Source organism: Oncorhynchus masou, chromosome 31 (assembly GCF_036934945.1).
Source record: "Oncorhynchus masou masou isolate Uvic2021 chromosome 31, UVic_Omas_1.1, whole genome shotgun sequence".
NCBI classification, from domain to species: Eukaryota; Metazoa; Chordata; class Actinopteri; order Salmoniformes; family Salmonidae; genus Oncorhynchus; species Oncorhynchus masou.
This window is the reverse complement of record NC_088242.1, coordinates 32,150,610-32,164,856: the sequence shown is the minus strand read 5'-3', so window position 1 is coordinate 32,164,856 and position 14,247 is coordinate 32,150,610. Positions and strand designations below refer to the sequence as shown.

Sequence of the window (14,247 nt, the reverse complement as noted above, 5' to 3'; positions counted from 1 at the left end):
CCAAGCTTTAACTTCCTGAATGATGTCTTGAGATGTTGCTTCAATATATCCACATACTTTAACTCCCTCATGATGCCATCTATTTTGTGAAGTGCACCAGTCTCTCCTGCAGCAAAGCAACCCCACAACATGATGCTGCCATCCCCGTGCTTCACAGTTGGGATAGTGTTCTTCGGCTTGCAAGCCTCCCCCTTTTTCCTCCAAACATAATGATGGTCATTATGGCCAAACAGTTCTATTTTTGTTTCACCAGACCGGAGGACATTCCTCCAAAAAGTGCAATCTTTGTCCCCATGTGCAGTTGCAAACCGTAGTCTGGCTTTTAATGGCAGTTTTGGAGCAGTGGCTTCTTCCTTGCTGAGCGGCCTTTCAGGTTATGTTTCCGGTTCCGGGTTGGAGCGAGCGGTCGCATCTACACTTCGGTCTACACTTCGGTCCGCAGGTAGTATAACTTTTCATTACATTTTCATTACATTTCATTATAGTACAACGGTTTGATTTGTCTAATCTTAGCAATTTCTTCTTAGCTAGCTACATAGCCGTCTTTGTATCAAAGATAATTGCGTAATTATCGTATTTCGTCGTCCTAACGTAGTCTACACTGCTATCTGCCTAGCAGCTAGCTAACGTCCACCGTCTACTAGCACTGTAGAAACTATTACACTCAACTGAACGACTCGATTAGTGTAGTGTTAGCTAGCTACATAGTTGTCTTTGCTGTCTTCGTATCCAAGATAATTGTGTAGTTTAGAGTGTGTAGACTTAGAGTGATTATCTTAATTTACCGAGGTTAGCTAGCCAGCTATTTGTCGTCCTTAACGTAGGAGATACTGCTAGCTAGCTAGCCAACAGCTAGCCAACGTCTACCGAATTGAACTTCAACTACCCGGTCAACATTCCGCTTCGCTCCACAGGTAGTATCACATTTTCATTTCACTTCATTACAGTACAACGGTTTGATTTGTTTGATCGTAGCTAGCTAGCTACATAGCCGTCTTTGTATCTAAGACAATTGTGTAGTCTAGAGCGATTTTCTAGGTTAGCTAGCCAGCTATTGTCGTTCTTTTAACGTAACGTAACGTAATCAACACTGCTAGCTAGCCAGCTAGCCCCCGAATAGCAGCACTGTAGAAACTATTACACTCGACGGAACGACTTGATTAGTGTAGTGTCAACAACGCAGCCACTGCCAGCTAGCCTACAAAGTCAACAACGCAGCCACTGCCAGCTAGCCTACTCCAGCAGTACTGTATCATTTCAATCATTTTAGTCAATAAGATTCTTGCTACGTAAGCTTAACTTTCTGAACATTCGAGACGTGTAGTCCACTTGTCATTCCAATCTCCTTTGCATTAGCGTAGCCTCTTCTGTAGCCTGTCAACTATGTGTCTATCTATCCCTGTTCTCTCCTCTCTGCACAGACCATACAAACGCTCCACACCGCGTGGCCGCGGCCACCCTAATCTGGTGGTCCCAGCGCGCACGACCCACGTGGAGTTCCAGGTCTCCGGTAGCCTCTGGAACTGCCGATCTGTGGCCAACAAGGCAGAGTTCATCTCAGCCTATGCCTCCCTCCAGTCCCTCGACTTCTTGGCACTGACGGAAACATGGATCACCACAGAGAACACTGCTACTCCTACTGCTCTCTCTTCGTCCGCCCACGTGTTCTCGCACACCCCGAGAGCTTCTGGTCAGCGGGGTGGTGGCACCGGGATCCTCATCTCTCCCAAGTGGTCATTCTCTCTTTCTCCCCTTACCCATCTGTCTATCGCCTCCTTTGAATTCCATGCTGTCACAGTTACCAGCCCTTTCAAGCTTAACATCCTTATCATTTATCGCCCTCCAGGTTCCCTCGGAGAGTTCATCAATGAGCTTGATGCCTTGATAAGCTCCTTTCCTGAGGACGGCTCACCTCTCACAGTCCTGGGCGACTTTAACCTCCCCACGTCTACCTCTGACTCATTCCTCTCTGCCTCCTTCTTTCCACTCCTCTCCTCTTTTGACCTCACCCTCTCACCTTCCCCCCCTACTCACAAGGCAGGCAATACGCTCGACCTCATCTTTACTAGATGCTGTTCTTCTACTAACCTCATTGCAACTCCCCTCCAAGTCTCCGACCACTACATTGTATCCTTTTCCCTCTCGCTCTCATCCAACACTTCCCACACTGCCCCTACTCGGATGGTATCGCGCCGTCCCAACCTTCGCTCTCTCTCCCCCGCTACTCTCTCCTCTTCCATCCTATCATCTCTTCCCTCTGCTCATACCTTCTCCAACCTATCTCCTGATTCTGCCTCCTCAACCCCCCTCTCTTCCCTTTCTGCATCCTTTGACTCTCTATGTCCCCTATCCTCCAGGCCGGCTCGGTCCTCCCCTCCCGCTCCGTGGCTCGACGACTCATTGCGAGCTCACAGAACAGTGCTCCGGGCAGCCGAGCGGAAACGGAGGAAAACTCGCCTCCCTGCAGACCTGGCATCCTTTCACTCCCTCCTCTCTACATTTTCCTCCTCTGTCTCTGCTGCTAAAGCCACTTTCTTCCACTCTAAATTCCAAGCATCTGCCTCTAACCCTAGGAAGCTCTTTGCCACCTTCTCCTCCCTCCTGAATCCTCCTCCCCCTCCCCCCCTCCTCCCTCTCTGCAGATGACTTCGTCAACCATTTTGAAAAGAAGGTCGACAACATCCGATCCTCGTTTGCTAAGTCAAACGACACCGCTGGTTCTGCTCACACTGCCCTACCCTGTGCTCTGACCTCTTTCTCCCCTCTCTCTCCAGATGAAATCTCGCTTCTTGTGACGGCCGGCCGCCCAACAACCTGCCCGCTTGACCCTATCCCCTCCTCTCTTCTCCAGACCATTTCCGGAGACCTTCTCCCTTACCTCACCTCGCTCATCAACTCATCCCTGACCGCTGGCTACGTCCCTTCCGTCTTCAAGAGAGCGAGAGTTGCACCCCTTCTGAAAAAACCTACACTCGATCCCTCCGATGTCAACAACTACAGACCAGTATCCCTTCTTTCTTTTCTCTCCAAAACTCTTGAACGTGCCGTCCTTGGCCAGCTCTCTCTCTCAGAATGACCTTCTTGATCCAAATCAGTCAGGTTTCAAGACTAGTCATTCAACTGAGACTGCTCTTCTCTGTATCACGGAGGCGCTCCGCACTGCTAAAGCTAACTCTCTCTCCTCTGCTCTCATCCTTCTAGACCTATCGGCTGCCTTCGATACTGTGAACCATCAGATCCTCCTCTCCACCCTCTCCGAGTTGGGCATCTCCGGTGCGGCCCACGCTCGGATTGCGTCCTACCTGACAGGTCGCTCCTACCAGGTGGCGTGGCGAGAATCTGTCTCCTCGCCACACGCTCTCACCACTGGTGTCCCCCAGGGCTCTGTTCTAGGCCCTCTCCTATTCTCACTATACACCAAGTCACTTGTCTCTGTCATAACCTCACATGGTCTCTCCTATCATTGCTATGCAGACGACACACAATTAATCTTCTCCTTTCCCCCTTCTGATGACCAGGTGGCGAATCGCATCTCTGCATGTCTGGCAGACATATCAGTGTGGATGACGGATCACCACCTCAAGCTGAACCTCGGCAAGACGGAGCTGCTCTTCCTCCCGGGGAAGGACTGCCCGTTCCATGATCTCGCCATCACGGTTGACAACTCCATTGTGTCCTCCTCCCAGAGCGCTAAGAACCTTGGCGTGATCCTGGACAACACCCTGTCGTTCTCAACTAACATCAAGGCGGTGGCCCGTTCCTGTAGGTTCATGCTCTACAACATCCGCAGAGTACGACCCTGCCTCACACAGGAAGCGGCGCAGGTCCTAATCCAGGCACTTGTCATCTCCCGTCTGGATTACTGCAACTCGCTGTTGGCTGGGCTCCCTGCCTGTGCCATTAAACCCCTTCAACTCATCCAGAACGCCGCAGCCCGTCTGGTGTTCCACCTTCCCAAGTTCTCTCACGTCACCCCGCTCCTCCGCTCTCTCCACTGGCTTCCAGTTGAAGCTCGCATCCGCTACAAGACCATGGTGCTTGCCTACGGAGCTGTGAGGGGAACGGCACCGCAGTACCTCCAGGCTCTGATCAGGCCCTACACCCAAACAAGGGCACTGCGTTCATCCACCTCTGGCCTGCTCGCCTCCCTACCACTGAGGAAGTACAGTTCCCGCTCAGCCCAGTCAAAACTGTTCGCTGCTCTGGCCCCCCAATGGTGGAACAAACTCCCTCACGACGCCAGGACAGCGGAGTCAATAACCACCTTCCGGAGACACCTGAAACCCCACCTCTTCAAGGAATACCTAGGATAGGATAAAGTAATCCTTCTCACCCCCCCCTTAAATGATTTAGATGCACTATTGTAAAGTGGCTGTTCCACTGGATGTCAGAAGGTGAATTCACCAATTTGTAAGTCGCTCTGGATAAGAGCGTCTGCTAAATGACTTAAATGTAATGTAAATGTAATAAAGGACTTGTTTTACTGTGGATATAGATACTTTTGTCCCGGTTTCCTCCAGCATCTTCACAAGGTCCTTTGCTGTTGTTCTGTGATTGATCTGCAATTTTTGCACCAAAGTACTGTCACGGCCTGGCCATAGAGAGGCTTTTATTCACTATTTTAGTTATGCCAGGGTGTGACTAGGGTGGGCATTCTAGTTTCTTTATTTCTATGTTTTCTATTTCTTTGTGTTTGGCCGGGTGTGGTTCTCAATCAGAGGCAGCTGTCTATCGTTGTCTCTGATTGGGAATTATATTTAGGCAGCCTTTTTTCCTTTTGCATTTGTGGGTAGTTATCTTTGTTCGTGGCACTATTGCCCAAGTTAAGCTTCACGGTCGTTTCCCTGTTTTGTTGGCGACATTCATTTAAAATAAAGAGAAATGTACGCTCATCACGCTGCGCTTTGGTCCATTCCTTTCGACGAACGTGACAGAACTATCCACCACAAAGGGACCAAACAGCGTGGAGAAAGGGACTCATGGACTTGGGAGGAAATCCTGGACGGTAAAGGACCCTGGAGGCAGGCTGGGGAATATCACAGTCCAAAGGAGGAATTAAAGGCAGCGAAGGAGGCATGAGAGGTAGCCCCAAAAATGTTGGGGGGCAGAAGGGGAGATTGGCGGAGTCAGGTTATAGACCTAAGTCAACTCCCCGTGCTTACCGCGGAGAGCGAGTGACCGGGCATGCACCGTGTTATGCGGTAAAGTGCACAGTGTCTCCGGTGCACATGCACAGCCCGGTACGCTCGGAGCCAGCTCTCCGCAAGTGCCACGCTAGAGTGGGCATCCAGCCAGGCCGGATTGTGCCAGCTCAGCGCCATTGGTCTCTGGTGCGCCGTTTTGGCTCAGGGTATCCTGCACCGGCTCTGCGCACTGCGTCTCCGGTGCGCAGTGACTGCTCAGTGCGTCCTACACCTGCGCTCCGCCCCTGCCGGGCTAAAGTGGGCATTTAGCCAAGAGGAGAGGTGCAAGTGTTAAGCACCAGATCTCCAGTGCTCCCCCACAGCCCGGTTTGACCTGTGCCTGCGCTTTGGAGGTGCCGGGCTAAAGTGGGCATTCAGCCTGGTTCATCCTGTGCCTCCTCCAAGGACCAGGCCTCCAGTAGGTCTCTACAGCCTGAGTCCTGTGCCTGCTCAACGGGCCAGTCCGGGGCCCCCAGTCCGGGGCCGGCAGAGAGGGCCTCCAGTCCGGGGCCCACAACGAGGGTCCCCACACCAGAGGCGCCACCAAAGTGGGGGGAGCCAGAGGCGGAGGGTGGTCTACATCCCACACCAGAGCCGCCGCCGTAAGGGATGTCCACTCGGACCCTCCCCTTTAGAGCCGGTTTTGCGGCCGGGGGGAGGGTGGTACTGTCACGCCCTGGACATAGAGAGGCTTTTATTCTCTATTTTGGTTCGGCCAGCATGTGACTAGGGTGGGCATTCTAGTTTCTTTATTTCTATTTCTTTGTGTCTGGCCGGGTGTGGTTCTCAATCGTTGTCTCTGATTGGGAATCATACTTAGGCTGCCTTTTTTCCTTTCGCATTTGTGCGTTCATCTCGAGCAGACAGAATGCGTCTCCTTCCTGAGCGCTATCACGGCTGCGTGGTCCCATGGTGTTTATACTTACTACTACGTACTATTGTTTGTACAGATGAACGTGGTAGCTTCAGGCGTTTGGAAATTCCTCCCAAGGATGAACCAGACTTGTGGAGGTCTACAATTTCTTTTCTGAGGTCTTGGCTGATTTCTTTTGTTTTTCCCATGATGTCAAGCAAAGAGGCACTGAGTTTGAAGGTCGGCCTTGAAATACATCCACAGGTACACCTCCAATTGACTCAAATGATGTCAATTAGCTCATCAGAAGCTTCTAAAGCCATGAAATAATTTTCTGGAATTTTCCAAGGCAAAAGCCGCCGCTCTACTTTCCAGAAAGATTTTTGTTTCTGTCGGCGCGATGTGTGAAGAAACCAGCTGGCTGCATCGATTCCGTTAGCGTCTCTCGAGTGAGCCATGTTTCCGTGAAGCAAAGAACATTACAGTCTCTGATGTCCCTCTGGAATGCTACCCTTGCTTGGATTTCATCAACCTTGTTGTCAAGAGACTGGACAATGGCGAGTAGTATGCTAGGGAGTGGTGCGCGATGTGCCCGTCTCCGGAGCCTGACCAGAAGACCGCTACGTTTCCCTCTTTTACAACGTCTTTGTTTTGGGTCGCAGGCTGGGATCCATTCCGTTGTCCTGGGTGGAGGCAGAACACAGGATCCGGTTCGGGAAAGTCATATTCCTGGTCATGCTGATGGTGAGTTGACGTTGCGCTTATATTCAGTAGTTCTTCCCGACGGTTGATAATGAAATCTAAGATTACCTGGGGTACCAATGTAAGAAATAAAACGTAAAAAAACGAAACTGCATAGTTTCGTAGGAACGCGAAGCGAGGCGGCCATCTCTTTCGACGCCGGAAATAATAACTAAGGTAACTGAGCTAAACGACTACCGCCCCGTAGCACTCACTTTCGTCATCATGAAGTGCTTTGAGAGACTAGTCAAGGACCATATCACCTCCACCCTACCTGACACCCTAGACCCACTCCAATTTGCTTACCGCCCAAATAGGTCCACAGACGATGCAATCTCAACCACACTGCATAAACACATCTGGATAACAGGAATACCTATGTGAGAATGCTGTTCATCGACTACAGTTCAGCATTTAACACCATAATACCCTCCAAACTCGTCATCAAGCTCGAGAACCTGGGTCTCGACTCCGCCCTGTGCAACTGGGTACTGGACTTCGACGGGCCGCCCCCCAGGTGGTGAGGGTAGGTAACAACACCTCCACCCCGCTGATCCTCAACACTGGGGCCCCACAAGGGTGCGTTCTGAGCCCGCCCCTGTACTCCCTGTTCACCCATGACTGCGTGGCCACGCACGCCTCCAACTCAATCATCAAGTTTGCGGACAACGCTACAGTGGTAGACTTGATTACCAACAACGATGAGACGGCCTACAGGGAGGAGGTGAGGGCCGCTGAGTGTGGTGTCAGGAAAATAACCTCACACTCAACGTCAACAAAACAAAGGAGATGATTGTGGACTTCAGGAAACAGCAGAGGGAGCACCCCCCTATCCACATCGACGGGACAGTAGTGGAGAGGGTAGTAAGTTTTAAGTTCCTCGGCGTACACATCACGGACAAACTGAATTGGTCCACCCACACAGACAGAGTTGTGAAGAAGGCCCAGCAGCGCCTCGTCAACCTCAGGAGGCTGAAGAAATTCGGCTTGTCACCAAAAGCACTCACAAACTTCTACAGATGCACAATCGAGAGCATCCTGTCGGGCTGTATCACCGCCTGGTACGGCAACTGCTCCGCCCACAACCGTAAGGCCCTCCAGAGAGTAGTGAGGTCTGCACAACACATCACCGGGGGCAAACTACCTGCCCTCCAGAACACCTACACCACCCGATGTCACAGGAAGGCCATAAAGATCATTAAGGAAAACAACCACCCGAGCCACTGCCTGTTCACCCCGCTATCATCCAGAAGGTGAGGTCAGTACAGGTGCATCAAAGCAGGGACCGAGAGACTGAAAAACAGCTTCTATCTCAAGGCCATTAGACTGTTAAACAGCCACCACTAACATTGAATGGCTGCTGCCAACACACTGACTCAACTCCAGCCACTTTAATAATGGGAATTGATGGAAAATATATCACTAGCCACTTTAAACAATGCTACTTAATATAATGTTTACATACCCTACATTACTCATCTCATATGTATATTTATATACTGTACTCTATATCATCTACTGCATCTTTATGTAACACATGTATCACTAGCCACTTTAAACTATGCCACTTTGTTTACATACCCTACATTATTCATCTCATATGTATATACTGTACTTGATACCATCTACTGCATCTTGCCTATGCCATTCTGTACCATCACTCATTCATATATCTTTATGTACATATTCTTTATCCCTTTACACTTGTGTGTATAAGGTAGTAGTTTTGGAATTGTTAGGTTAGATTACTCGTTGGTTATTACTGCATTGTCGGAACTAGAAGCACAAGCATTTCGCTACACTCGCATTAACATCTGCTAACCATGTATGTGACAAATACATTTGGTTTGATTTTATTTTACTACCGTTCAAAAGCTTGGGGACACATAAAAATGTCCTTGTTTTCTATAAAAAACATACATGAAATTAGTTGCAAAATAAATAGTGAATATAGTCAAGACGTTGACAAGGTTATAAATAATGATTTTTTATTGAAATAATAATTGTGTCCTTCAAACTTTGCTTTCATCGAAGAGTCCTCCATTTGCAGCAATTACAGCCTTACAGACCTTTGGCATTCTAGTTAATTTGTTGAGGTAATCTGAAGAGATTCCACCACATGCTTCCTGAAGCCCCTCGCAAAAATTGGATTGGCTTGATGGGCACTTATTACGTACCATACGGTCAAGCAGCTCCCAGAACTGCTCAATAGGGTTGAGATCCGGTGACTGTGCTGGCCACTCAATTATAGACAGAATACCAGCTGACAGCTTCTTCCCTAAATAGTAATTGCATAGTTTGGAGCTGTGCTTTGGGTCATTGTCTTGTTTTAGGGGGAAATTGGCTCCAATTAAGGGCCATCCACAGGGTATGGCATGATGTTGCAAAATGGAGTGATAGCCATCCTTCTTCAAGATCCCTTTTACCTTGTACAAATCTCCCACTGTACCACCACCAAAGCACCTCCAGACCATCACATTGCCTCCACCATCCTTGACAGATGGCGTCAAGCACTCCTCCAGCATCTTTTCATTTGTTCTACGTCTCACAAATGTCCTTTTTTGTGATCCGAACACCTCAAACTTAGATTTGTCTATCCAAAACACTTTTTTCCAATCTTCCTCTGTCCAGTGTCTGTGTTCTTTATCCCATCTTAATATCTTCTTTTTATTGGCCAGTCTGAGATATGGCTTTTTCTTTGCAACTCTGCCTAGATTGCCAGCATCCCGGAGTCGCCTCTTCACTGTTGATGGTGAGACTGGTGTTTTGCAGGTACTATTTAATGAAGCTGCCAGTTGAGGATATGTGAGGCGTCTGTTTCTCAAACTATACACTAATGTACCTGTCCTCTTGCTCAGGGCCTCCCACTCCTCCTTCTATTCTGTTTAGAGCCAGTTTGCACTGTTCTGTGAAGGGAGTAGTACACAACGTTGTACGAGATCATCAGTTTCTTGGCAATAACTCGCATGAAATTGCCTTCATTTCTCAGAACAAGAATAGACTGATGAATTTCAGAATCAAGTTCTTTGTTTCTGGTCATTTTGAGTCTGTAATCGAACCATGCTCCAGATGCTCAACTAGTCTAAAGGCCAGTTAAATCTTTAATCAGCACAACTGTTTTCAGCTGTGCTAACATAATTGCAAAAGGGTATACTGACGATCAATTAGCCTGACGATCAAGGAACACAGGAGTGATGGTTGCTAATAATTGGCCTCTGTACGCCTATGTAGGTATTCCATAAAAAAATCTACTGTTTCCAGCTACAATAGTCATTTACAACATTAACAATGTCTACACTGTATTTCTGATCAATTTGATGTTATTTTAATGGGGAGAAAATGTGCTTTTCTTTCAAAAACAAGGACATTTCTAACTGACCCCAAACTTTTGAACGGTAGTGTATATTCAAGAGTCTTTTAACGTATGTTAAAATAAATAATTTAAGTAAGACAGTAAAAATTAAAACAGATAAACAGTTCTACAACTAAACATCAAGAATCAGCAAAGTGCCTGCCCTGCCAAAAAATGCTGAGTGCTACAGTTTCCTGTGGCGTATTGCACTAGCATCGAATAGTCCCCACCATTTACTTTTTAGGGAAGCCAGGAACCAATACACACAGTCAGTTAGGAAAGCAAAGGCAACCTTTTTCAAACAGAAATTTGCATCCTATAGCTCTAACTCCAAAAGTTCTGAGACACTGTAAAGTCCATGGAGAATAAGAGCACCTCCTCCCAGCTGCCCACCACACTGAGGCTAGGAAACACCACTGATAAATCCACGGTAATCAAGAATTTCAATAAGCCTTTCTCTACAGCTGGCCATGCTTTCCTCCTGGCTACCCCAACCCAGGACAACAGCTCCGCATCCCCTGCAGCTACTTGCCCAAGCCTTCCCAGCTTCTTCTTCACCCAAATCCAGATAGCAGATGTTCTGAAAGAGCTGAAAAACCTGGACCCGTACCCAGCTGGGCTAGACAATCTGGACTCTCTCTTTCTAAAATTATCTGCCACCATTGTTGCAACCCCTATTACTCGTCTGTTCAACCTCTCTTCCATATCGTCTGAGATTCCCAAAGATTGGAAAGCTGCCGCGGTCATCCCCCTCTTCAAAGGGGGTGACACTCTAGACCCAAACTGTTACAGACCTATATCCATCCGGCTCTGCCTTTCTAAAGTCTTCAAAAGCCAAGTTAACAAACAGATCACTGACCATTTTCAATCCCACCGTACCTTCTCCGCTGTGCCATCCGGTTTCCAAGCTGGTCACTGGTGCACCTCAGCCACGCTCAAAGTACTAAACAATATCATAACCGCAATCGATAAAAGACAGTACTGCGCAGCCATCTTCATAGACTTGGCCAAGGCTTTCGACTCTGTCAATCACCATATTCTTATCGGCAGACTCAACAGCCTTGGTTTCTCTAATGACTGCCTCGCCTGGTTCACCAACTACTTCTCAGATAGAGTTCAGTGTGTCAAATCGGTGGGCCTGTTGTTCGAACCTCTGGCAGTCTCTATGGGGTTACCACAGGGTTCAATTATCGAGGCCGATTCTTTTCTATGTATATAACAATGATGTCGCTCTTACTGCGGGTGAGTCCTTGATCCACCTTTACACAGACGACACCATTTTGTATACATCTGGCCCTTCTTTGGACACTGTGTTAACAAACTTACAAATGAGCTTCAATGCCACACAACACTCCTTCCGTGGCCTCCAACTGCTCTTAAACGCTAGTAAAACTAAAACTAAATGCATGCTCTTCAACCGATCGCTGCCTGCACCTGCCCTGACTTAGAATATGTGGACAACTACAAATACCTAGGTGTCTGGCTAGACTGTAAACTCTCCTTCCAGGCTCATATCAAGCATCTCTAATCCAAAATTAAATCTATAATCAGCGTCCTATTTCACAACAAAGCCTCCTTAACTCACGCTACCAAACATACCCTTGTAAAACTGACTATCCTTCTGATCCTCGACTTCGGGCGATGTCATTTACAAAATAGCCTCCAACACTCCACTCAGCAAACTGGATGCAGTCTATCACAGTGCCATCCGTTTTGTCACCAAAGCCCATTATACCACCCACCACTGCGACCTGTATGCTCTCGTCGGCTGGCCCTCGCTACATATTCGTCACCAGACCCACTGGCTACAGGTCATCTATAAGTCTTTGCTAGGTAAAGCTCCGCCTCATCTCCCCCCACACCTCACCATAACAACACCCACCCGTAGCACGTGCTCCAGCAGGTATATCTCACTGGTCATCCCCAAATTCAACACCTCCTTTGGCTGCCTGTCCTTCCAGTTCTCTGCTGCCAATGACTTGAACAAATTGCAAAAATCGCTGAAGTTGGAGACTTATCTCCCCCACTAACTTTAAGAATGAGCTATCTGAGCAGCTTACCGATCGCTGCAGCTGTACACAGCCCATCTGTAAATAGCCCATTCAACTACCTACCTCATCCCCATATTGTTTTTATTTACTTTTTTTGCTCTTTTGCACTCCAGTATCTCTACTTGCACATCATCACTGCACATATAGCACTCCAGTGTTCACATTTTCTAAATTGTAATTACTTCGCTACTATTGGCATATTTATTGCCTTTCCTCCTTACTTCATTTGCACATACTGTATATAGATTTTTATATTGTGTTATTGACTGTTTGTTTATGTGTAACTGTGTTGTTTTTTGTCACACTGCTTTGCTTTATCTTGGCCAGGTCGCAGTTGTAAATGAGAACTTGTTCTCAACTGGCCTACCTGGTTAAACAAAGGTGAAATAAATAAAAAATATCTTATTATTATTAATTCACGGCTCTAACGCTGATATTTTTATACAAGGAGTACATATGATGATATTCAGAGCACACAAATACATTCAGGAGCACGATTGAATTATTTCACTAGTTTAGTGATAAGAAATTTCTAAAAGTTAATGATTCCGGTTAAAGGGCCCCCGGACCGTTGGAATTTGGAAGCAAAATAGCCTCATAACATCAAAGATTCACCACTATATTTTAGTGTACACTTTTAGATGTAAAGGTGCCTGGAAGAACCTTTTTGGGTTGCCACACCAGCAGAACCTTTCCAGTTGAAAAAGGTTCCTCAAGGAACCCCTCTGAAATGGTCTTCAAGGCATCCCTACGCAAAGGTTCAAACTGGAATATTTTTTGGATGGAAGGGCTTACATTTTGAACCTTTTTAATAATATAGGAGGTGGCAGCCTATGAGATTGGAGGTGTGGCTTTCAGGTAGCTATTTCTGGACACCTGTTAGCATAAATGTAATTCCTGTTCATCATGTTAAATTTGTACACTGCTACCTAAAGCATTCCTTGAATATTTATACATATTACATATTCTACTACAATATTAATAATATTGTTGATTACATAGTAATAAAGTGGCAACTATTCCAAATTTGGGATTTGAGGAGCTCATACACCTCTATTAGCTCATTGAAACTACTAAACTGTCAGTGTTCAACCTTAACATCTGTATGACAAGACAGCAGAACAGATTCCTGGAATTACATTTTCTCTAGAGGGTGGCCAAAAAAAGCCACGCCCCTACTAGGCCATGCCTTCACTCCAGGGTCCCTTCTAGAACCCATTGCTACATCAAACCATTCAAGGTTCCTCCAAGATCCCCTCAACAAACCCAAGGTGAAAATATGAACCACTGACTAGCAATGGTTCCATGAGGAACTCCAGGGGTTCCTTGAGGATATCCAGGGTTCCTCGAGTCACCACCACTAATTCTAAGTGTCGGTATGGGGTTGTTTTCTGCATATGCATCCTTATTTAGACACCAAACCCACTACTGGCGTGCGTGGCCAAAGATCTCCATTTTCATGTAATCCAGCAAATGTAAACGCCTGGAGTTTGCTAAACGGCATTGGCACTTGGATCGGAGCCCGTCCTATGGTCAGATGACATGAAAATTGAGCTCTTTGGCCATGCACACCAGTGGTGGGTTTGTCAAAATAAAGTATGTGCGTGTCGTGTGCATATGCGTGCACGTATGCGTGTATGTGTCGGTGTGTGTACCTGGATTATGAATGTCTTGTCCTGGAAGCCGGGGGTCAGGCCCAACATGCTCATGTAGGAAGCCTCGTTGATGAAGTTCTCAATGCCGTGGAATACTCCGCGACCGGTGGCTGAGATACGACCGTGGATACCGCCCTGGCTGATGGGTTTCCCTGTCACACATGCGTGGGCGTTGATGTCCTGCACACACATAGACATTCCCAGAGACACACACAGAGACAGACACATTAGAGCATATGTTTGATTGGATTACATCTGTTGGCTGTTTGTCAAACTGTCAGATAGCATAATTATGAGAGTACCCATACTACCCTTGGTCCCGACTACTGAACCACAATACCCATACTGCTCTGTAGACCAGACTACAGAACTTCGGTACCCACACTGCTCTGGGGGTAAAACAACAGAACTA

General features: G+C 47.4%; 1 protein-coding gene across 1 annotated transcript in view; it reads right to left on the bottom strand.

Annotated features, from left to right (window-relative positions):
• LOC135523808 (glutamate dehydrogenase, mitochondrial-like) overlaps window positions 1-14,247 on the bottom strand; it is a 44,479-nt gene that overhangs the window by 8,762 nt on the left and 21,470 nt on the right. The window contains exon 6 of the mRNA XM_064950735.1: window positions 13,836-14,015. Within this exon, the coding sequence (XP_064806807.1) occupies window positions 13,836-14,015 (180 nt within the window). The remainder of the gene's footprint in view (window positions 1-13,835; window positions 14,016-14,247) is intronic.